The 25,588-nt window shown below is 45.8% G+C and overlaps 1 protein-coding gene and 1 long non-coding RNA gene across 8 annotated transcripts in view; one reads left to right on the top strand and one right to left on the bottom strand.

Moving 5' to 3' along the window:
• LOC309523996 overlaps positions 1-25,588 on the bottom strand; it is a 53,702-nt gene that overhangs the window by 3,069 nt on the left and 25,045 nt on the right. Inside the window, exons 3-4 of one of the 2 annotated variants that reach the window (XR_014215728.1) lie at positions 17,964-18,028; positions 11,149-11,990 (exon numbers count right to left, since the gene is read on the bottom strand). This is a non-coding gene — a long non-coding RNA (uncharacterized lncRNA). Of the gene's footprint in view, positions 1-9,209; positions 12,336-17,963; positions 18,029-25,588 lie in introns of those variants that run through there. The other variant, XR_014215729.1, reaches the window with a different exon arrangement.
• Positions 1-25,588, top strand: part of TRPC5 (transient receptor potential cation channel subfamily C member 5) — a 177,973-nt gene that overhangs the window by 130,150 nt on the left and 22,235 nt on the right. For all 6 annotated transcript variants that reach the window (XM_082208239.1, XM_082208236.1, XM_082208240.1 and 3 more), the window contains exons 6-7: positions 4,596-4,918; positions 15,351-15,546. In XM_082208239.1, coding sequence (XP_082064365.1) covers positions 4,596-4,918; positions 15,351-15,546 — 519 coding nt within the window. The remainder of the gene's footprint in view (positions 1-4,595; positions 4,919-15,350; positions 15,547-25,588) is intronic.

The raw sequence follows: 25,588 nt of genomic DNA, 5'->3' as shown, positions 1-25,588 counted from the left end.
GCTGAATGATATAGATCTGGCCAATTAAATTACTTTGTCAAGTTATTCTTCTCAGGGGCTTCAGCACAAATGTTGGCTAAGAGCCTCATGCTTTGTGGGAGTTTGTCAAAGAAGCTAAGCCATATCTGGCACCCACTGCTTCCCTTGGGCAGCTGTTTTCCAGGCAAACTCTACACTCATAGCTTCCAGTTAAAGGTCTAGTGAAGAGTTAAACATGAGCATTGTAAGCGCTTTCCACAAATCAAGTTGACTGAGTCTCTCCGTGACGCTCGTGGATGTCTAGAACAGTTTGAAATGTCAGAAGCAATCAGAAGCCATGCAGAAAGGCATTTGTGCAGGACTTCAGTACCTCTGCACTTCGGGAAAAATTATCCTTTTTTTTTAAAAAAAAGAAAGCTTTACACAATCCTTGGTTTCTATAAACCAGTTTAATTTATGGCATTTTCCCCAAAAGCATGAAAATTCTATTTATGTAGCCTGCAAACGTACAGACACAACTCCAATTTAATAGGCAAGCAACAAGTATTTACTGTTGGCTTTTATTGCATGGAGCCATGCAGCAAAATAAGTCCTCAGTGTAACACCAGCAAGCAAGCCACATTATTTTCTTCTTGCATGCACCATTACCACTAGGTTCAACCTGAAGCTGTTTCACAAAATGACACAGTCATGAAAAAGACCTGCAATTTCAAAATCACTTGGGTGTCATACAGCAGGGGCAGACCAAACATGCTGCCCTCCAGGTGCTGTTGGGCTACATCTCCTATCATCCTGACATAGCTGGGGCTGATGGGAGTTGTAGTGCACAACACCTGGAGGATACTATAGAGACATATTGGCTAGAACATGAGGCAGAGTGTGCCATGGGGTTCCATGTTTGCCACACCACATAAAGCAAACACCATTGGTTTGGTCTGACATTTTGCTTGGCTAATTTGTTTTTTGTTTTGTTGGTTTACTTGCTTGGCTTCAGGCCAGTTGCCATAAAAAGCAAGGGGCAAAGATATTCCTCACTTCCCCTGACTCTGTACAGTTCTGATGATGCTATCTAGTAGGCTTTAGACCCAGACTCATCAGAACCCACTGAGCACCTCTTTCCTCGGTCCTGCCACCAGGCTCAAAGTATTCCACCACAAAGCCCTGCTTAGATACCACTAGTGGCTTTTCCCAAATGCTCTGGGACTCAACTCAGCCTCTTGGTCTGAGGCTTGGGCATAGCCCAATCACTAGGCAAGGGATGTGTCTTACATTATACAGCACATTTTGCTAATTTGGTGCCCTCTAGATGCTTTGAACTCCCATTTGCCTTAGCCAGCACAGCCATTTTGGCTGGGGCTTATGGGAATTGTAGTCACTGGGAATCCAGCTTCATCCTCCTCCCCATCCCCTTTGGCCCAGTCTACTTCACCCCCCCCAACCTGCAGATCAAAGTCCTGCTCCAAGTCATTGTCTAAGGGAACCTTCTCAAGAACCCATTGGCCCAGGCCCCCCAAGTTGATGGCCAAAATTCCACTCTCTGTTTACTCCCAGCTTTTCTGGAGCACTTTGTGGGGACAAACAAGGACAAGTAGCCCTCTTGGCTGCTCTTAACCCTCAAAATCATGGGATCCTGGGTGACCTTGGCTGCTGTAGCCAGTACAGGGACAGGTCCCTAACCCACAAGACCATCTTGACACACCCAGTGGTGTGTCACCCAATGGGCAAAATCATTGGGGGATTTTATCTCAAAAATTCAGCAGAAGCCAAATCAGCAGGAGCTACCAACCACTGGTGGTTCATGCATACCACCCTCTAGCTGCTCCTTGGTGTTCTCCACTGAAGGAAACACAGCCATTTCATCAGACACAACTACCCCTGCAGCACCTCTTCTTCTGGCACCTCCTCAGGCACCAGCTGGACTTTTTGGGTATCTACATGCACATCCAATTCATCTTCTTTCACAACAGGCTCCCAGGGAGCAGAGAAATCAATCAGAAGCAGCTCTTGATTTCCAGCCAGACAGCTCTTCTCCGCAACACTTTCCTCCTGCACCCCCTTTTCCCATGGAAAATTAGCAACACTTCCTCGTCCCCAAGGCATCATCTTTCCCCCTTCACCTACTGACTGCATCTCCCCAGACAAGGCTCTCACCTCACATGGAGTCACACTTTCTTAGCCATGGAGGCTTTCCCACAACTTTGCCAGCAGCTGGTCTGTACTATCAAACTGCTGGTTCTGCTCCATTTTGTCGGACACCTGCCCTTGCCAGCTCTGCTGTTCTATCATCAGCTTTATTTCTTGCAGGACTGTTGCTGCTTCTCCCCCCATTTTGGCTTCAGGTGCACCTCGCTCACAGGCCTTTATGGTAATGAGATGTGGGCAACTTACACCTGCCAGGAACACCTCATTACTTTCCACATGTGCTGCATCAGGAACATTTTGGGCATCACATGGCAACACAGAGTCTCAAACAAAGATGTGCTCTCCCAAGTCCACATTCCCAGAATGTTCGTATTCCTGTCTCAGCAACATCTATTCTGGCTTGGTCATGTCCACAGAATGGAAGAATGAAGGCTCCCCAAGGACATTATTTACATATATATAAGCCTGGGTCTACAATGAAGTGGAAGCTTTCAGCTTCTCCCATAGGTGTCATCCTGAGTTCAAGCAGACATCAGACATCCTGCCTGCTGCCCTGGCTTTCCTACTCACATAACTCCTAACTGTGCACTAGGCAGCTACCTAGATTGCTTCTCCACTGCTTACCAACTGAAAATCTTTTCCTGTAGAGCACAGCAGGGCAAACTACAATTATGAAACTCTCCTCCTAGCCTTTTTCTTCTACTCAGGGAATTCTACTCAACTCCTAGCTCAGGGAGGGGCTTCAACCATTTTCTAGCTGCCACAGGATCTCTGCTTTGCTAATTGCCCATCTCTCTGCCCTTTTTTTTGCTTAAGGACTTAGAAATTATCAGGCTGGCCTGGACACAGGCAGCTGAGCCTCCAGCTATTAAGGGTCTGATTTCCAGTTCAACTCTCCAAGCAGTGATTAAATTCTTGTTGTTGTTTAGTCATGTCCGACTCTTTGTGAGCCCATGGACCAGAGCACACCAGGCACTCCTGTCTTCCACTGCCTCTTGCAGTTTGGTCAAAGATTAAATTCTAGCACTTGCTAAATCCAGGCACCCACAAACCCTTAACAGTATCTTCTGCCTAGGATGAATCCAAAGAGGTGAGGCCAAGAAGGGTGCATCACCTGAGAGCTGTCCTTTTGCTGCTATAGAACATGCTCAGCCAGAACTCTTTGGCTGTATGCTATTGGTTCCCCATAATCTTTTGTGAAACTGCAGGGGCTCCTCTGATGCACCTTGTGCTTCACACCCCATAGCCTTTGCCCATGCATATAGCTGATGGGAGTCATGTGGGGCTACTGTAAACAGATCAGTACATCCAACTGGAAAGTATGCTACTTTGTATTTTTCCTGGAATAAATTCTATCTTCTAGGGCCACATTCTGCCCCAACCTTTTTGGGGGCGCTGCATTCTAGTAGTAGGCAGAGGGAGAGGCAAACAGTGGGCAAAGCAGTAGATGAGATCATTACCTTTTGTACATTCCAGCAACACAAAAAACAAGAGAATTCTACATGCATGCGCCTCCTCTATCCATGCAAGCAAAAGGCATCATAGTTCAAAGACAAAGCCTGGCAAAAGCACTCAAGGAAGGTGAAAGAGTTTGGCTAAGGGAGGAGCATGGTTCGAGAGAGTCCCAAGAGCCTTCTCCTCCACAGATTTGTCTAATACAATTTCAAAGCCACCCAACAACTGAATAACTGAACTATGGGATGGAGTGTTTACTTTTGTCCATCCTGACTCTCCCAACATCAGTTTCATTGGATGTCCCCAGGTTCATATTATGAGAGAAGGAGAATTTTTTCTCTCCCCCCACTTTCTCTACTTCAGAACTGTAGATATAGGGCTCATCCACACTTAGCTTTTGCCCCACGCTTTCTAGGCACAAAAGGAAGTATGGGGGGAACCTTTATTGTTCGAAGTGTGGCCTCACTGTAGATTTGTACAATAGCGTTATGATACTGGCAGTTTTATTTTCAATCCCTTGCCCAATCTCCCTAATGAAATGGGGGGGGGGGTAGACTCTCCTGCAGTGAAGGCTTGTTGTTAGGAAAATTGGGCACTGCCTTACCAAGCTCGGTCTACCCTCAGCCAAACCCCAGCTGCCCAGCTTCCTCCTTGCAACAGATCCAGAGGGTGGCACTGGCTGTCAGCTTTCTCTTCCTCCATAGTCTCAATGCTATCCTTTGTGGAACTCAACAGAGAGGAGCAGGATGGGGACAAAACTAGAATTAATTTCTTCTGGCTGTCTTTGGCTCTGGATCCACCTATTGTTGTTGACCTCTCTGCCTTTCACCGGACAAGTCCCAAAGGGCATCAGGTACCAGTGCTCCCCTGCAAGAGTAGCACCTTCTACACAGTGAAATTTAGCATGCATGTGTACGTGTGTGGATAATGTTCTGAAAAGTGAAATGATGTCATTTGAAGTGTTGACTGCAACAATTCACCTGTATTCCTTTCCCCCCCTTCCCTATTATTTCTTGCAGTACAATGGTTCCCGTCCAAGGCAGGAGTGGGAAATGTGGCACCCCACCCTCATTGCAGAAGCCCTCTTTGCAATATCAAACATTTTAAGCTCCTTGCGTCTCATCTCCCTGTTTACAGCAAACTCTCACCTGGGACCCCTGCAGATCTCTCTGGGACGTATGCTGCTAGATATTCTCAAGTTCCTATTTATTTACTGCCTGGTGCTGCTGGCTTTCGCCAATGGACTGAACCAGCTTTATTTCTATTACGAGACCAGTGCCTCGGAAGAACCCAACAATTGCAAGGGGATCCGATGCGAGAAGCAGAACAATGCCTTCTCCACGTAAGACTCCTTGCCTCTCTTCTGTTGGTTTGTTTTCCTTCTTCTTTCTGCTCCCTGAATGCTGCTGTTTCTCCCTGCGGTGGCCTTGGCATGCTGGCCACTGCTCCTGCTGGTGTTGCAAAAATTCCTTTATCTATTCATAGATGAGTGTCAGTCCATTTCTGAGGAGTTATGTAAGCCTGGCCTGAGTTATCTCAGACAGACAGTCTGCAGAAGGACAAAGCTGAACTTGAGCTTTGCAAGGGACTTGGCAAGGCAGCCGTCAGGGTGACAGGACTTTACACCCTGGCGCTATAATTCCCGTTGTTAGTATTTGCATATCACAAAAGAACAAAGCTGCAGGGACTCTCCAAGGGCTTATTCAGGGAGTAAATGCTGTCCTAAGTGTTTCCAGCGCTGCTCTTCATCAGGACTAAATCCTTAAAATGGTATATCCATTGTCAGTTAAATCACCATAACATTCCTGTTACTGAGTCATGCAAAGAATACAAAATTGCTCAAAGGAAGTTGCCCTTTAAAAATCAGAGTCACTGTGTTTGACATTATAAGCTGTTTTCTTACAAGGGATCCTGGTGTGCTGTTCCTTTCTTAAAAGCTGTATTTTGTAATGTTCTGATAAGAACATAAGAACCTGAACGCTGCAGGATCCAGCTAAACTAGCACACTTCCCCTGACCAATGAAACCCGAAGTGGAAAGGGGGGAGGAAGCATTCACATCCGTTCATGTAAAAATCAGACAGCACCTGCCCCCAATTTATATGAGAATAGCATAATAACAATAACAGTAATACTACTACTACTACTACTACTACTACTACTACTACTAATTTATTTACATGTCACCCACATGACTGGGTTGCCCGAGTCACTCTGGGCGGCTCCCAACAAAAAATAGTAAAAACACAAATACAACACCAAACACTAAAAACACAAGACCGAACCTGGCTGCCACCATCTAGCTTAAGACTGACTAGCAGTGGCTATCCTGAGTTCCCATCCCCACCTAGTGATGCCAGATATTGAACCTGGGACTTTCTACATACAAAGCAGGTGCTCTGCCATTGAACATCAGGAGAACCTCATTGCTGGATCAGGCCAAAGGGAGCCCATTGAATCCAGCAGACTTTTCCCATTGAGGGCACACTCTCCCTACCTGCCCTGCCCAGCAACTGGAATTCAGATGCATACTGCCTCTGACAGTGAAGATAGAACAAATCACCCTCATTGATATCATCCATTGATGCTCTTTGTATTTAATCCTCTTAAAACCATCCAAGTGCTTGGCCATCACTATATCCTGCAGTAGTCAATTCCATAGTTTATGCAGTGTGCAGGGAAGGACTTTCTCTGCACCTATGCTGATTCTTCCCACCTTCAGCTTCATGGGGTGGCCCCAAGTTCGTGCACTATATGCATTTCCTGTTTAGCCCTGAGTACCTGCAGCTTTGTTCTCCCGGGATGTTCTTTGCCACTGCTGTGGCAAAAGCTCTTCCTGGGTTGATCAGTATTTGCATCAGCCTGGGCCACACTCTTTTGGGTCAACTCAGGTATGCAGGAGCAGATGAGTAAACAGGCTCCGGGGACAATGGCATATCACATTGAGGGCTCTTTGCTCTTGGTCCAGGAGCCCATTTCCCCTTTCCTGCTTTTCTAACCCTATCATGACCTGGTGCAGTCAGAGGCATGCAGCCTCAGGAGATCAGTGCAGGTAGAAAAAGAGCCAAAGTCCAAATGCAGTTGATGGTGTCTTAATAGAGGATAGTAGTCTGATCCCAAAGAGGATTCCTTTCCTCAGAGACCAGTTTCTCCAAGTGAGGAACCAAGCATGGAACAGTAGTAGTTATAGAGGGCTGCCCAAGCCACCTGTCTGACTGAGGAGACAGGGTTGTAGTACAGCAGCAAGGATAAGGTTGGAAGCTAGAGCTGTGCACAGCCCCTCAGATCTTCCCCACAGCTCTGATCTGAGGGCCCCCAATCAGGCCACCCATTCTACCCCCAAAGCAATTAAGGTCAAGGAGCTTACTAAAGTCTTTCTAAACCCCATATGGTTGGGAGGAGGTGGGTAAAGGAGGAGACACTGTGTCACCTTATTCCCCTGGCTGTGTGGGTTCTGTGGGGTGCTGCTCCTTAACGAGTGGCTTCTCCGCATGTGGGGAAGCCACTCGTAAGGATGAAGCAACCAGCAACACGCAGGATTGAATCTTCCCAATGACCAGGTGATAAGCAGGAAGAGTCTATCCTGCAGGATACTGCTTCTTCATGAGCAGATTCACTGCATGCAGGGAAGGCATTTGTGAAGGAACAGCAACGGGCACTGCACAAATTGAAATGTGAGGATTCAGTCTTGTGTGGTGCTGCTTCAGGGGGCAGGAAGAAGGAGGGGACTGACAGAAAGGGAAGGTTGGGTTGCCCCCACCCCTGTCTTAACCCAACTTGGTAGGCCCTTCCATTTCATGGTTTCTCCTTCCCATCTCTGCCTAAAACCCTGGCCTCCCTGAAAACCCCAGATCTCTCTGGCCCATCCAACACAGCCTGTAGTGGTATAGGACTGTCTCAACTCAATTGGTGCCTGGATCCCTCCAAATTAGCCCAATGTGGCTAGGACCTCATCCTAATCTGTTGTACAGCCCTACTCGAAGCATCTACTTCCCAAGAGTTTTCCAGGTGGTGGCAGGGAGTAAAGCCAGAGTTAAAGAACACAGGCCCTGCATCTCATGACCTGTAGAAGCATTTCTCAGTTCCCTGTCCCCTGTCCATGAGGCCCCACACTTGAAAATCCAAAAATGTGTGATTTATTATTGCTGTTTCTGTTCATTAAATAACCCTTTCTTGATCGGGCTGCTTGATCCCCCAAAGTAAAAGCTATGAAACCCCAAATCTGATATTTTAATATTTCCACCATCTCACAGCCCCCAATAGGATTGCCAACTTTTGAGTTCTGGAGTATGATTATATTATATTATACTAGATTTATATGGAGTACTGGGACCCAAGGAATGGTCAAGGAATGTAGCCATATACGTTTCAGAACCATAGATCAATTCCAGAGCATAATGTTCTTCAGAAATATTTTGTAGAAGGCGTCAAAGGCTGAAGAACTGGGAAAAGGCCACAGTGCTTGTGAAACTTGTTAATAAAAAATCATTTAGTAAGTTTCACTGTGCAATGGCTTCTGCTGCCATTTGTACACACACAAAATTCCAAGCATGCCATCTGTATTTTCTAATTGTCCCATTCACATTACTTATCCAAGTTTTACCTTCTTTTATCTCCCTGTTCCTTCCTTTAAAAAAGTGGTGGGGAACCTCTGTTCAGTGGGTCAAATTAGTATCAACAGGGGTTATTTCCTCTAAACTGTGGCACTTGCCCCACTGCCAACATCTTATCTGTACAGACATGACTGAAAAGGAACAGTTGGGATCCTTAAAGTGTGTTCTTTGGCATGTAAGATGCTGACAGCAAGCCATGTTGGGATTGGCTGCAGTACAGAGTTTCCAGTTGGGAACTCCATAATGCAACCAATCTCTGTCCTAAGCAGAGCTTGCTGTAAGAACTTCATCTGTGCAAACTTTTAAAGGTAAATTTCAGAAATCTTGCTCCACCAATCAGTAGTTGCACCTGCAGTAGTGACCACACATCAGCGCTACCAGCCAGGAAGGCAAAAGGTGGCAAGTGGTCATATTCACAGGGATACTCATCCCCACTTTCCTCCCTGTAGAGCCATTTATATATCATTGTCATGCCATAAGCGGATTACCTAGCTCTGAAATTTTAGAACCAGACAGATGCATCATCATTATCTTAATCACCATCGCTCACAGCAGCATTCGTCTAGTTCTTGTCCTCCTAAGTGCTTTACATGCATTTTGGGTTATCATTATAACAACACAGTATGGTAGTGTTGGGACGCGGGTGGTGCTGTGGGTTAAACCACAGAGCCTAGGACTTGCCGATCAGAAGGTTGGCGGTTTGAATCCCCGCGACGGGGTGAGCTCCCGTTGCTCGGTCCCTGCTCCTGCCAACCTAGCAGTTCGAAAGCACGTCAAAGTGCAAGTAGATAAATAGGTACCGCTCTGGCGGGAAGGTAAACAGCGTTTCCATGTGCTGCTCTGGTTTGCCAGAAGTGGCTTAGTCATGCTGGCCACATGACCCGGAAGCTGTATGCCGGCTCCCTCGGCCAATAAAGCGAGATGAGCGCCGCAACCCCAGAGTCGGTCACGACTGGACCTAATGGTCAGGGGACCCTTTACCTTTACCTTTATGGTAGTGTTATGCACTCCACACTTCCATGTTCAAGTTTAAAAATTCAGAGGTAGAGCCTCAGAGTTTTGTTTCCTTTGAATGAGAGTTGCCTTCATAATCTCTACTTATTTGCAAACATAAAAGCAGAACCCGTTGGAAGCAAGTGGGCTCCCCAAAACAAGCAACACAACCACCAATCCGACATCAGATTCCCAAAGAGCTGCAGCCGAGCAAAACTGGGTTCAGTTTTAGCCAACACCAGCTGAAAACTCTCAGCCTTCTTTCTCTGCATAAATTCAAGCAATCTTCCCCCTTGGTTGCTCTCTGTCCCTCCTTACAGACAGCATCATCTTCCAAAGGCTAGAGCCATCAGGGAACATCCATCTCTCTTGATAAGTCCCTTGTCACCCATCATGTTTGTCAGGCAAAATGGCAACAGGCCCATTCAGGCTAATCAAGACAGCCAACCTTATAACACCAGACTAGAAGCATTATCTTCACATTACAGACAGGAGCTGGGGGCAGCAGGATAGATAGTGGCTTGCTTAAAGCCGCCCATTGAGTCAATGGCTGAGCACAGATTTTAACCAGGGATATGCAGCTTAGAGTTTATGCATTCAGTTGATGGATTACAGTATCTCTGTCTCAAAAGCCTATATTGGTCTTGTTGTGCTGAAGGCAGTCCATTGGCATTTGAGTTTTCTGTACTCCAGCAATCTTCCTGGAGACCTATGTTTCTGGAGAAGATGCAAACTCTTACATGTACCATGAACTCTTGTACTGTGCTGCCATAGAGCCACACGGCTTGAATCCTGACATTTCATTATAACTATAAAAAGCCATTTTCGTATCTCCAAGAAGGGCGTCAACACACAATAAAGAGCTTAAGAAAATGTACGGTGAGCCGCTTGACAGCAACAACACTCAATGACTTGACGACAGCCTTTGAACACTCACAAGCCAACTTCGCAAACACAGGAAAACTGCCGCATAAGGCAATGTGAGGGGGCTCAGACTCTGGGGAGGGGGGAGATTTGTAGGAAACAAAGAAGCAGCAGGGGGAGACCATTAGAGTGGCAGTCTCTTTACAGGCGAGGAGAGCGTGTGGCAATTGCATTTTTGTTGGAGCCTCGCTTCAGAAGCTCACTCTACCTTGTCTTAAAAGCTGAAACAGTCATTATTAACACCCCTGGTGCCAAGTGACATTTGGCTCTTCGACAGATGCTCAGCATGAATAACTTGCTAAGAACGGGCAGCCTGCGAAATAAGAAATTATATCTGTGGGCCGGTGTGAAGGAGCGGCGTTGCAATGGGTTTGCAATCGGCCCCCAATGCCACTTTGAGTTTGCTACATTTAAGTCACCCTTAATGGACGAATGCAGCTGAGCAGCTTCCGCTGACTCCTCTTGGATCTGAAGAGTAGCAGCTAATAAGCTCCAGTTCTATAAGAGACCCAGGCAAGGGCTCTTGTTCCTGTTTGCACAACTTGTTTAAAATAGGACACCGTCATACTCTTTGTTATTGCTTCCCGAAGGATAGTCTTAATCCGTTTTTTCTTTCCCTTTTTTTTCTGGAGAGATCCACCTCCTGGAACAGTAATATTCTGTTGTGACAAGCAGGAGGTCAAACCATTAATAAATCTAGCTTTATGGTCTGGCTTTCCTGTTCTTGGCAAATTCTCCCTTGCTTTGATAGCCCATCTGCAAAATATATTTGCAACAGAGCTATGGGTCAGAACATTAAACACACAGGGACGTCAGAAAGCTATAATGTCACATCTAATCTTCCCTTGGCCATCCACAATGAAGGGCAATGCTTAAGCCAGTTTTTGCCAACCTGATGCCCTCCATTTATTTATTTATTTATTCATTCATTCATTTATAGTTTAATTAATACGTTTCAACATACAATAAAAAGCAGAAACAAAACAAGAAAGTAAGGAAAAGAAAAGAAAAAACTCGCAACTTAACGAACAGCTCTTAACTCACTGAAGTGCTGTGTGTCTTCCTGCTTCCATTGGCTGAAAACTACCTTCTGATTACCCTGTGGCCATCATCAACGCAAAGGACAGCACTTAACCCATTTGAGTGCTGTGCATCCTCTCTGCATCCACTGGCAGCTAGAGAGTGAGGAACTGCTCATTCCGACAACACAGAGACAAGGGTAAAGATATGGTAGGATTAAAATGTGTCCTTGCTGATGTACTTCCAGTCATTGATTGCTGTCATAGGTTGGTGGCAGTAGCAGGAAAGAATGGGCAAACATCCCCTCTGGAAAAAAATTACTCTTCCTTTTCCAGAACATTATTTCCATCATAGTTTTCCTATGCACAGCAGGGTGTCCTCCTTCAAACCTACTTTAACCTCTCTCTTCTTTTCCTCCACCTTCCCTTTTTTGGTAGTGCCATCCCTGGAAATAGGAAGGGCCTGCCTTTCCCTTCACACCATTTTTGTGTGTGAAGTGTGACGGATAACTGGAATGGGTTTTGTTCCAAAGCCAGTAAAAAGTAGAAGCTAACTGTGCTATTGAAATGAGATCTGACAGTCACTTTGCTCTGGGTATCTTTAGAAGGCAGCTGCAGTTTGATTTTTTTCCCCTACTGGAAGTTTAGTCTGTAGTTCCTGTGCTAGCTAAATAGATCTGCTGTGAACTCCTCAAAAGGTACTTGCGTTTGGTCAAATTTTGGCCAAATTCTCCCATTTCATTGTGTCTCCATTTTCCAAGTGTTAAGTTAAGGGCCAAACGGCACATTATTATTATTGTTGCTGTTGTCATTTCTTTACTCCCCTTCCTCCCATAGCAGCCCAGGGTGGTGCAGTGCACAGCAACACTATAATAAAACATCAAAAAGCATCAATGGAAACAATGAAAAACTTTCTTTTTAAAACAATAATTCCAAATATACAGATCAAAACAGATTATTGCTATTATTGTTTGTATTTGTGCCCTACAGGGCAGTTTAGTGCACACCAACGCTAAAATGAAAAGATCACCAATCAACAGCTCAAAATGTCTAAAAACTGCCTATCGAAAGCAATAAACCCAAATTAGCATAGAAATCCACTATACCACCTGCTGGATCCTACGAGATACTTACATACAAGAAGTCTGGACAAATAGGCATGTGCTTAATTGATGTCTGAAGTTTATCAGTGTGGCGGACAATTACAGTTCCCTAGGAGGGAATTCCACAATTTTATTTACTTTATTAAATTTGTAACCCGCCCTTCATCCAAAGATCACAGGGCAGTTCACAACATAAAAATACAAAATGAGAACAAAAATTACATAATGAAAAGAAAACAACCCCCCCCCCCCAATATTTGAAAGGATATAGAATGTTAATCAGCCAAAGGTCTGGTTAAAGAGAAACATTTTCATTTGACACCTTAAGATATTAAGATATGTACTGAAGGTGCCAGGTGACCCTCCCTGGGGAGAGCATTCCACAGATAGGGAGCAACTGCAGAAAAGGCCCTGTTCTTGTGTTGCCACGCTGCAGATCTTTCTTGGGAGGAGGCATGTGATGAAGGGCCTCAGATGAACCGCTCAGGACCGCAACATCTCAAGGACCTCTCCATATGAACCTACATGGGCCCTGCGATAACCACCTGAGGCCCTTCTTCATGTGCCTCCCCCATGAAAGGTCCATAGGGTGGCAGCATGAGAACAGGTCTTTTCTGCAACGGCTCCCCGTTCGTGGAACACTCTCCCCAGGGAAGTTTGGCTGATGCCTTTGTTATAAACACACCTTTAGGCGCCAAGCAAAAATGTTCCTTTTCAACCAGGCTTTTGGCTGATTGACATCCAATGCCCTTTTAAATGTATTGTGGAAGGGGGAGTTATTGGGTTATTTTGTTCTTGTTTTTATTATGTATTTTGTGGTTTTATTTTGTGGTTTTATGTTGTGAACTGCCTTGAGATCCATGGGCATACAATGGTATACAAATCTGATAAATAACAACACGATGGTGAGGATGATCACAATTGGGGTTCCGCCACTTGAGAAGGCCCTGTCTTCACAAGCCATAGAAGGTGATGGAACCACAAATAGTGCCTCCCTACTGATTTCAAATCACAGGCCAGTAGGTAGTGGAGAAAAATAGCTTCTGCCAAGTTCATAGTGCAGCACAGTGATAGAATCTCTCCCCCCCCCCCTTTAAAACAGAGGTGAGGGAAAACTCTGAATATGTTTATAGCAGTGGCACTGGGGGAGGAGCATGTAACTCTCCCCCAGCCCACAAATCCTTTTCTTGATCAAAAACAGCTCTGTGAAGCTACAGGGGAATATTTCAGCATTAAGAAGGAGAATAGGGGAATATATTCTTTGTGTGTCTCCTCCACAAGAGGTCCAAAGGATGGCAACAAGAGAACAGGCCTTTTCTGCAGTACCTCCTGATTTGTAACATGCTCTCCCCAGGGAGGTTCGGATGGCGTCTTCATTATACACCTTTGGGCACCAGGCAAGAACGTTCCTCTTTAACCAGGCCTTTGGCTGATTGACATGATCCAATGCTCTTTCAAAATGTGTTGTGGAAGAGGGGATTATTGGGTTGTATCTGTATATATTTTTATTATGTATTATGTGTTTTTATATTGTAATTTTATGTTGTGATCTATGGGCATAGGGTGGTATGCAAATGTAACAAGTAATAATAATAATAATAATAATAATAATAATAATAATAATAATAATAAAGTATCAGTTGGGAAACAACGCATGGGAAAGGGCTAACTTCCCCACCCCAGCACCACTTCTCTTATAGACTTTGGAACCCCTATTCTGCAGCTGCTTTTAAATAAAAACACTGTGAGCTCTTCTGAATAATGGACAAAGGAAGAAGTAGAGAAGGGGCAGGCTGGCAATTTTCATATTCTTCCATGGGTCTTTAGGAAAAGAAGGTAAAATATCTGGTTATCACATAAGGGCAAGGATGGAGGAGAATTTTGTTTTAAATGAATTTATACATGGATATATAAGGATATAGGGACACGGGTGGCGCTGTGGCTTAAACCACAGAGCCTAGGACTTGCCGATCGGAAGGTCGGCGGTTCAAATCCCCGCGATGGGGTGAGCTCCTGTTGCTCGGTCCCTGCTCCTGCCCACCTAGCAGTTTGAAAGCACGTCAAAGTGCAAGTAGATAAATAGGTACCGCTCCGGTGGGAAGGTAAACAGTGTTTCCGTGCGCTGCTCTGGTTCGCCAGAAGTGGCTTAGTCATGCTGGCCACATGACCCGGAAGCTGTACGCCAGCTCCCTCGGCCAATAAAGCGAGATGAGCGCCGCAACCCCAGAGTTGGCCACGACTGGACCTAATGGTCAGGGGTCCCCTTTACCCTTTATATAAGGATGTATAAGAATTTATACATGGATATATATAAGGGACACGGGTGGCACTGTGGGTTAAACCACAAAACCTAGGGCTTGCTGATCAGAAGGTTGGTGGTTCGAATCCCAGCGACAGGGTGAGCTCCCGTTGCTCGGTCCCTGCTCCTGCCAACCTAGCAGTTTGAAAGCACGTAGTGCAAGTAGATAAATAGGTACCGCTCCGTCAGGAAGGTAAACAGTGTTTCTGTGCACTGCTCTGGTTTGCCAGAAGCGGCATAGTCATGCTGGCCACATGACCCGGAAGCTGTCTACAGACAAACACTGGATCCCTCGGCCAATAAAGTGAGATGAGCACCTAATGGTCAGGGGTCCCTTTACCTTTACCTATACATGGAATGTGGTGGCGCCAGTCTCCTTGAACTTTGCATGCATTGGGTATACTTAGGGGTTGGTGAGGTTAGCTCCTGCCAAGGGTGCAAACCCAGGGAGGTGCAAAAACCATGCCTCTCTACTTTGGCACAGAGTGGCCAGAATCCTGCCCTGGTCACTCCTCCACTGTTCGGGTGGGGGGAGCAATACATCTCCTTGCCAAGGGCACAAGGGAGCTGAGATACACCTCTGATTGTCAGGTGTGTTTAAATTAATTTGTCAGGTGTGTTTGATTAATTATATGCAAAATTGAGAATGTAGGAGTTGCCATTCAAGAACATCTGGGGAGCCTCGGATTCTGCCGTCCCTGTTTTAAGACAGCTGGAATATTCTCGAAGGCAACAGCTTTGATCCTTTCTCTGTACTTAAACTAAATAAATGAAGGCTTTAAATGTCTAACCAGCAATGACAAATGTTGCACTCCTCTTTTGCAGGCTCTTTGAAACTCTACAGTCACTCTTTTGGTCTGTGTTTGGTCTGCTGAACCTCTACGTCACTAATGTGAAAGCCAGGCATGAATTCACAGAATTTGTTGGGGCCACCATGTTTGGCACGTACAACGTCATCTCCCTAGTGGTCTTGTTAAATATGCTCATAGCAATGATGAATAACTCCTACCAGCTCATAGCAGTAAGTCAACTGATGGACTTTCTTTCTGATTTTCTTTGAAATATGCATTTTGTGTATATATGTGTGCCTGTGTGAAAGAGGGACAGGAAAGTGAGATTCTGCCTGGCACCCAAGATATTTCAGTTGCAGGTTGGAGGCAGAAAAGTCACCACCACCCTTAGGGAAACAAGAAAGTCTGGATTCTTTATATCCCTTGTATCCCTTTGTAACATTGAGCAATTGACCCTTGAGAATCACCTGACTTCTGAAGCAAAGAGTAACACGGATTGCTGTTGCAAGCTGCAGCTGAGAACGACTTATGATCCCACCATCCTCTGGCCAAAAGCAAGAAGTCAAATAGGACCTCATAATTAAATGTATGCAGGGCTGGCCCAAGACATTTTGGTATCTGAGACACACCACAAAATGGTGCTCTCCGCCCCACCAGAGAAGGAGGAGTGAGTGGAGATCTACATCAGGAACGTGGGGTGGTGGTGTCAAATCAACCTTACTTGGCAGTTGAAGTGGGAATCAAAGGCCATCACAGGGCACTCTGAATAATGCCAGGCCAGTACAGAGCCCAGAAAACCCCCAAGGGCAGCTCCCATCATTTCTTCCCTGCAGTGGGAGAAAATCACAGCACCTCCTATTCGCTGAGAGGCCACTGCAGAGGCGGAATCGGGTGGGGGGCTGCTGAGGTGGTGACACATCCAGCCTTCAAGGAGCGTGCCACAGCTCTTGTTGCAGCAGGAGCAGACAATGCTTTCCTTGCAGGCTGGATCTGCTGCCCCTATGGATCATGTCACCTGAGGCAGTTGCCTCATGTTGCCTCATGGGTGGGCCATGTATTTGCATGTAAATGTGCAGATAGAATATGCTGGAAATTCCTAGCTCATTTGCTGTGTTCTCAGATGACACTGTTCATTGCAGGGGGTTGGACTAGATGATCCCCAGGGTCCCTTCCAATTCTACAATCTTATGTTTGACACTTCTTAAAAATGGACAAAGAGAGATGCATTAGAAAAAGAGAGCTTGCTGCCGTAGGTACCTCAGCCATTGGTATGAGATGAGGTTTGCATCATTAATTACAAATGCCTACCAGTGATTTGAATGCTGCTCAACCACCCACTTAGCACCCGTCTGCCACGCTTCAGGCAGACTACTGGTTCTCTCTATCTATCTTTCACACACAGCACTGCGTGAATATTCATGTGTTTATCTGTTCATTCATTAATGTATTACGGTAATTTAACAATGGAGAAGGGAAATCAAAACCAGGGATTGTTTTTTCATGGCATCACAGAAGTTCTGCCAGTCAGTGCTGATTACAATTGACTTCTGTCCTGGGGATTGAGAGTGTCTTGTTTGTTTCTTGGTAAGATCACAGAAGGTCAGTGAAACAGTGCAGCATGCAGTTGGTGCCTCTTATTGGATTAAGGGTGTGTGTTTCTTGGTAACATCACAAAAGGTAAGCCAATCATAGCTGCATGCAGTTGGCTTAATTCCAGGGATTGAGGGTGTTTCTTGATGACATCACAGAAGGTCAGCTAGTCAGTGGGCTTCTACTGCAAGCCCAAAGATACGTGCTGGTTTGGGGGGTTTTTGCCCACCATTCGTACTTAGAGAGGAATAGAATATGTTTGAACTTAACACAGTGAGACTTGCTTCCAATCCGTTATCACAGATATGTTATGCCAGGCTTCTCCCTATTATGAGTTTCTATACCAGGGGTCAGCAAACTAAGGCCCGCGGGCCGGATCAGGCCCAGTTGCCTTCAGGATCCAGCCCGCAGACTGTCCGGGGATTGGTGTGGGGATTCTGTTCATTTGAGCTACGCCTTTTTTTTCTATGCCATTCCACCCCCCCCCCAATACAAACAATGTGCGGCGCCTCCTTCCCTCCTCCTGGCTTCTCCCTGCCCTGCCTAGAGGAGGAAGGGGGCTGGGCTGAGCTGGCTGAGTGCCATTTTAAGCAGCCCCTCTCCAGAGCCAGCCCTTTCGCGCCACTCATCTTTCCTCCACGGCAGTCGCCACCCTGGTGCTCCTGTGGGCCAGAGAGTGGAGCGGATGAGCTCGCTCTGCCTACCCACGAGAAACAGCAGTGGCGGTGGCAGCAGCCCCAGGGAAGGTAAGTGCAGTGGCTGGGGGTGGGTAATGGGGAGGAGGACTACTTGCCCCCCCTCACCTCTTCTTCCAGCCCCCTCCCCCAGTGCTGCTTCTCCAGCCTGCCACAAGGTCTGAGGCACAGTGGGCCGGCCTGCGGCTAAAAAAAATTTGCCAACCCCTGTTCTATACCTACTAAGTTGCTTCCTGGAGGTGTTGCTAGTGCAGGGGTAGCCAATGGTAATACTGGGTGGGACTGATCGGGAGTTGAATTGCAACATCTGGAGAGCATCATGTTGGTGGCCACTTGGGTAGAGAGAAAGAATCAAAAAGTACCTGGTGTGACTCTTACCTCTTCCTTACTGGATGATTTTAGACAAGCCTCAGTCTCAGACTTCCATCTGCAATATGGGGATAACAACACAAAACTCCATGATAGGATGGTAATTTTAAGGATATTGCTAAGATGTTGTGATAATGCATTTTCTACATGCTGAAAGTTATATATTATGAAATTTCCAATGAAATTCCAGAATAGCAAGCTCGACTTCATTTTCCTCCACAAGCTAGAGAATAGGAAGGAACATGAGTCTTGCAAGAGAGCTACCTGATGAGCTGTTCCCTAAAACCATCCTCATTTCAATGCCTGACGGCTTGCTTGCATACCTAAATGCAGAACTGGGCAAGGCATTCTGTACTCTTGGTGACTTTGGGCATCTGGCAGGACTTCAAGAACAGGCAAAAGAAATACAATTCTCCCTCTCTCCCTCCATGTGACCTGGAAAGAGAACCTGGCTCTGATTCATTATAGCCCTGATGTTGATGTATAGGCAACCCTGAAGAGATGCTAAATCTTAGGAGAAAGATCTTAAGCTCTTTAGAATAAAACAGAACATACACATTAAGCCTCTGTGGGTTTTAGACCTTGTGGAGTGATGATGGAATGTTATCCCTACTTAAGGGATAACTGCAAAGGCACCAGTCCACATCTATGTCTTTAAGGCAGGGTAGACTGAGTGGTATCTGTACAATTTTACTGGGGGCACCAGCGGCGTAGCGTGAGTTGTCAGCACCCGGGGCAAGGCAAGTAATTTGCGCCCCCTAACCCGGGGCAAGGCAAGTAATTTGCGCCCCCTAACCCAGGGCAAGGCAAGTAATTTGCGCCCCCCCTAACCCCTAACCTGCGAGTTGCCGCTGGCGCTGGCGCCCAAACCACGCCGCTTGCCCGGAGGAGGAGGGGGGCAGAGAGGCGAGGAAAATGCAACATGGCCCAGCAGCTGCAGCAGCAGCAGCGGAGGCGGGGCTGTGAGGAGGGGCTGCCTGGCGCGTCCTCCGCGGCCCTGAGAGCCGCTGCCTGCCAGACGCCTTCAGCCCGGGCGCGCGCACAGCTCGTCGGTTCCGCGAGACATGGGGCTCTGCTACAGCCTGCGCCGGAGGCTCTTCGGCGACTCCGGAGGCAGCGAGCGCCCCCCCCCCAGATGTTGCGCCCGGTGCGGTCGGCCCCCCTGGCACCCCCCACACTACGCCACTGGGGGGCACTGTCCCTGCACTAGTTAGTAAACTTAAGGAGTTACCAGTACTTGGTTTGATCTTCCCTGTTCTGCAGTGCCACCCTCATAATGGGCAAACAGAGTACTGCAGATTATCAGCTAATCCTGACCTGAGTGCATTATTAGCAGGAGCGCCCAACGAGACCAACAGTGGGCACAACAGCCAAGAAAACAGTTTTTGCATGTGCTGTAGAGAGAAGTGAGGGGCAGATGGAGCTCATGAACCTGGAAAGGTAGCCCCTCTAGAAGAAGGAAAACCCTGATCTGAAACCTCCGCTGCCTTGCAGGATATCTTCCAAAGAGAAGAAATGCCAAGGACAAAATGCTACACAAATCCGGAGTCCCTTAGATGGTTTGATGCTACCTTATATGCCACCTCCTGGCAGCTCCTGTAGCCAAGCTGTTGCCAAACATATTGTTCTGCTTTTCTTTGGACCACACCCAGTGAAGCTGAGGGTAGGGGGTCTTGTCGTCTGGGCAGCCCAGGACCTCCATACACACTGCCCATGCTTGCATACTGAGAGGGTCACTTTGATGCTGCTAACACAGGAGTTTGGCTTCACCCCCAGAGGCACACTCCATTGTTCTTTGAGACAGATGCCATCAACAATATGTGCACATATTTTCCCTTTAAACAGAACGTGAAAGCTTATTCCCTATTTAAAGCCTGCCCTGTTTTGCCATTGTCTAGTTCCGCATTCTAAGATCTTTGTCTACCTTTTCACCTAATGGCTGTTTGCCGGTTGCACATTGTAGTGATGGCACAGAGCAGCTGAACAAGACCCAATAAGAGAAGCAACCATAATAACGCCTGCATTGCTTAAGGGGAAAGGCAGCTTACTGAACTGCAAGATTTTTTCTCTCACTCTCCTTTTTGGACAAAGGCTATTTTAAACTTCAGTAGCCGTCTGCTTCCTTCAGGGCACCTTGAAGCAATGTAATTATTGAGCATTTCACTGCACCAACCTGTATTTATCTTCCCTTCTCATAGAGTCAAAATACAGTCAATATTCAAATACAGAAATCAGCGGCTAAGAAAGCAAAATGCCGCCTTATGCCGTGCTTCAGTGTAAACTGATACTGAGGGGCTTAGTCAATCAGCTGAGATCACGTCCTGTAATAGCATTCCCAGCATCAGGATATCTCCTCACTGTGGACTTATCCACATATAGCTTTTGCCCTACTCTTTCCAGGCACAGGGGCACACTTAAAATCTCTGTGTCTGAGTGGTTTGTTTGGGTTTTTTCCTTCTCTGAGCTTACTCTGCAAAAACTTGCTCTTTAAAACTCAACTGGAACAAACGTCAATTCAGGTTTCCTGTGGTTTCCCACTTGCTCTGATTGAGCTTTAAAAAGTGGTTTTTCACAGGGAAAGCTCCAGAACCAAAACAAAAAACACCCTCAGAAACAGAGCAGACCGTTCCTGGAAAGAGCGGAGGAATTGTAAGTGTGGATAGGTCCAGTGTTTTCTGCAAGGATGGGTTTCCTCATCTCAATATTTTCAAGGCATGACAGAAATAGCTTTGCATTTTGAACACAGATGAAAATTGTCATGATGTCTAAAAGGACAGTGGGATTTATCTCCATGTGGTAGGGATGGCCAAGTAATCTATTATTCATCATCAGCAACAGTGCGCGTAATGATAAGCCTTCCGCAAGACTGAAGGCATTATTCCTTGATGTCTGGTTTGGCAGCATGGGAAAGGGTTCTCTACGCTCCTGGTTACTCCAAGAATTCTAAGTGTGTGCCTATACTCATTCATAAAAATGCACTTCTTTCAGTGTTACCAACTGCAATGGATTCAGTTGGGCATTTTCTTTCTTTATTGGCAAAGACATCAAATATGACATTTACTGGAGTGCACCTATGGGAATTTGGGAAGAGCCTGCTGGATCAAGCCAGTGGCTCATTTAGTCCAGCATCCTACTCTCACCGATGCCCATGGGAAGCCCATAAACAGGCCACAAACACAACAGCACTCTGCCCACCTGTGATTCCCAGGAACTGGTTTCAGTGGCCAGTGCCTCTGACGGCTATTGTAGAAGATTGCCGCTGCGGTTATGAATTTGCCCAATCCACTTTTAAAGCCATCCTAACTGGTTGCCATCACTGTTTCCTGGAGGAGTGAGTTCCATAGCGTGCTGCATTTTCTTTGTTAATGCTTTCGTTTACCACACGTGTTTGTGTCTATTTATGAACTGTCTGCTTTGAGCGCTTTGGCATCTCCTAAATTGTTGGAGGGAATTTTTTAGTCTTCTCAGAAAACTAAATCCATGACTGCTGTTTATAAATACTTTTTTGGCCCTTTGTAAAGCGGGTGTGCAGGAACTGAAGAGTTGCGGGATAAGGAATTAAAATATGCTGTACATGCTAAACAATGGAAAATTGTTTAGAAACTATAAGGAACATTGCTTTAGATTTGTGACTGAGACTGCTTCAGCTAAAATTTATGTTTTAGGTATATCTGTACAGGAAGGCACTGTCAAATACATATAGATACTGAAAATGCCTCATTAGAGCAGGGGATGTTGGCATGTCCAGTGATACATTCTTTTTGCTTTCAATATCTATTTTGTATTGGTGAAATCTTTGATATTTGCAGATGTTCAAGCACTTTTAAACTATATTCCTGTAGTATAGAGGTTAATAACACACCAACAAAAAATGGATTCTGAATGGCAAAAATGACATAAGGAGAGCCTACTGGATCAAACCACTTCTGGTCCAGCATCCTGTTCTGTGGTGACAAACCAGATGCCTGTGTGAAACCCACAAGCAGGATTCCAGCACAAGAACACTCCTTGGCCATGTGGTTTCCAGCAACTGATATTCAGAAGCATACTAAATCTGACAGGTAGAATGTAGCCATTGGGGCTAATAGCTGTTGATAGCTTTCTCCTCCCTGACTTTGTCTAAACCTCATTTAGAATCATCCAAGTCAGTGGCCCTCACTGTTTCTATCATGTACTTAGGCAAGGCTTTCTCTTTATCTCAGACTACACCCACACCCACACAGTGAGGAAAACAAAACTGACCTTCCTTGCACGGTTGTTATAAGCACTGCAACAAATTTCTATGGACCCTTGAGAGCACCATACAAGTGTTGAGTATTATTCATTATCCGTGCCCAGAGAAGTGTGACATGTTCAGAGGCTTCTAGATCCCTTTGTGCTCCTGAAGAAACACACACACACTTCATTCTTCCTGGTACTATCCAAGGGGCACACAATTTTTAAAAAATAGTTAGCAGGTTCATAATTTTTCGCTCTATAACACGCACCCGACCATAACACGCATGTAGTTTTTAGAGGAGGAAAATCCGTAGGCATGCCACCCGTAGGCATTCCCTCCATAACACGCACAGACATTTCCCCTTACTTTCTAGGAGGAAAAAAAGTGAGTGTTATAGTGCAAAAAATACGGTATATCCCACATACTCACCAATGCTTCTGACGTGTGAGTGCTGCATTTGCCTCCAGAATTTCCTCTGGGGCATCAAATACATGTCAAGCTGCATCCTGAGCAATGGAAAGGTCTCCCTGTGCAATCTGGCTCTGCATACCTCACTGGAGTCTAAGGAGGCTTAATTGTTTCCCTGGGAGCATGAGGACATCATGCATATAATGATGAACTGTCCCTTTCCTTTCCTTTCCTTTCCTTTCCTTTTCCTTTTCCTGTCTTTAGCCTAACTATATCTCACCTGTGGACTTGAACTGAGCTTTTAATATTCATGGGCTGTTTGCTGAGCATCCAAATGCATCCAAGGGATGCATTCTGACTTTATACACTTGTGTTTTGCTTAAGCCTCACAGGGATAAGCAAATATGAGTTCTCTCTCTGCCTCTCTCCAACTCTTTTATCAGAAGTGGCCAATTGTATTTTATTAATATTTGGCCTTGTTTCCAGATTATGAAGCACCACAAGCAAGAAGCCTTCAGTAGGTCCCTAACCTCATTCCCCCGTCCCCGTCCAACCCCAACATGCACACACCACAGCATTGCCCCCTCCTCACTTTGAGAACAAGAGCATAGAAAGTTACTTTTATACTGAGTCAAATCATTGATGCTTCTAGCTCAATATTGCCTCCACCAGCCTCCCCCAACTTGGTGCCCTCAGGCCAGGAAAGGCTGGTCTACACTGGTTTGCAGTGGCTTTCCAAGGTCCCAGAGATGAGACATTTGAAACCCAACCTGGCAATGTCAGTGACTGAACATACATGCATAGCACCCTTTACAATTTTTGCTGCCTGTTCAGTTCCCCAGCAAAGTCGTGGGCAAACAAGCAGAAGAGCAAGTGGTGGTGAAGAAGAGCAACAGCTGTCACCTGCTCTGGGAAAGGGGAGGGGGCAGGTGAAGGTGAGTGCCAAGAGTCCATCACTGGCACATCCCTGCATAGAAGGTGCCCCCCAGGTGTTGCTGCTTGCTGCATCTCTGCTGAAAGAGAGCATTCAACCGTGTGGGACCAGTGACACTAAGTGCCCAACTTCTAAGTTGAGCGCAGTCAGGCCTCTGTAACATGGGAGACAGCTAATGGCACTCCTCTGGGAATTTGCAGAGAAGTTTTACAATGCTGTGTTTCCAGTACTTTTTCCCTTCCACTTCCCCTCTTGCAAAAGTCCAGTTTTTAGGGAGAAGCGGGGTTTGTTGCGCAAGAGCTCTAAATGTTAATTGTACAACCTGAATTTGTCAGTACACAACTGAATCCTACCAGAAAATAGCATCAGTCTCCAATGCTTTAGCAATGTGCTCCATAGTCTTTTAACAAGGCATCAGAGGTTAAGGATCAGAGTTTTCCTTCTCCTAGATAAGTTACCTTCCCAGGTTAGCAAGCCCCATCTGGCCCTCACTTCCCTCTACTGCACGAGCAGAAACCACATTCTTGACAGTTGGACCCACTATTGGGGGGAAAATATGAAGAACAAGAAAAGATAGTCAGAGACGTTCACCCTAAAATGCTGATGAATTTTTATGATGACTTCTTTTTAATTGCCAACTGCTGTGGAAATGTGGAAAACAAAACTTAAATCTGGAACAATGAAGAACTGAGAGAAATGTTACAAATAAGAGGCTCCTTTTGATCCATTTTTAGCTGGTTCTTTAGGAGAAAGGAAAATTAGACTCAGAGAGACTCAGCAAAACATTTTTATTGTATACATTAAAATCGCAGTCCCTAGCACACGCGCGTGTACATTCTTAGTCAAACTCACCAACTCTACACCAGTAGCTGATCAAGCCATGACAAGAGGATGGGTGGCAGGCATTGCAGCGCTGGGAACATGGCACACCTTTCCACTGGAAAGTCCCTTCTTTATAGACTTTCAATCAGACATTCCAGCTCTGGTGATTCACCACCATCTGTTCCTTGTCATAGTTGTTCATCACGTTCCAGAGTTCATCACATCATCATTAGTCAATCTTGCTCAACACCCGTCCTTTGTTATCAGCCTGTTCATACGTCAAGTCTCAAGAACTCAGCACTTCTTCCCCACTTCACTTGCCCACAAGTCTTAATGAGACTCCATTTTAGAGTGGTGTTCTTCAGCCTAAAAACAGGCCTACACACATTCCTTCATTTATACCATAAATGACTAATGAATGTGATTATTATACTTATTACAGGAACCAGAATTGACCAAGATTTGCTCATCCTTACACATGAATTAAGGTTGAAAATTCTCCAGGTTAAGCTGAAATTGTGGAAGAGTAGAACACAGGACGTGTTGCTGAACAAGAAGCAAATGAAATAGAGGGACTCTTCTCCCCTAATGGAAACTCACTGATAGCTCTTCTTCTGCCATTTGTGCTTGTAGCAATAAATTTCCTCTCACAGATATTAAGGGTGCTTTCCTCCCCGCCTGTGTAAGATGGGCCCAACCTGCTTGCATAGTTTATATGCCAAGTGACAGGCAAAATGGCATCCCAAGGGGCCCCTTTAATGACACGGTGGAAGCCAACGTAGCCAGAGGAAGCAGCAGAGACAGCAGCCTAGAGCATCCTCTCATCCTCAAGTCAGACCTGACAAGCAAAATTAACGTTCTCTCTTGCGGCTGAATTAATTAAGCAAAATAAGATATAGAAGGCAAGCCAGCCCCTCCTTCATGCTTGCATTTTCCTTCACAACCTTTCCTTCCTTCTCTCCTAACCCTGAAAATCAGATCTATATAATTAAAGAGATTCGCCTGGGAAAGTGGCCAAATGCTTAAAAGAAATGCTAAAAATACAATCGACAAGCGGCGTTACTCTACACTAGCTATTATTCATGATGCTCATCAGGGTTGCAGTAATCAAGGTGCTCGGGAGGTAATGGCACTTACAAAAATTTGGTCTGGCTACTGAGTAGCTGATGACCACAATGTTCAGGAAAACAAAAGACCTGGCAGTTTGCAGTAAGACTCATAAGAAGAGCCTGCTG

Source organism: Podarcis vaucheri (assembly GCF_965113315.1).
Source record: "Podarcis vaucheri genome assembly, chromosome: Z".
Lineage (NCBI taxonomy): Eukaryota > Metazoa > Chordata > Lepidosauria > Squamata > Lacertidae > Podarcis > Podarcis vaucheri.
This window is presented reverse-complemented; position numbering and strand designations above follow the sequence as displayed.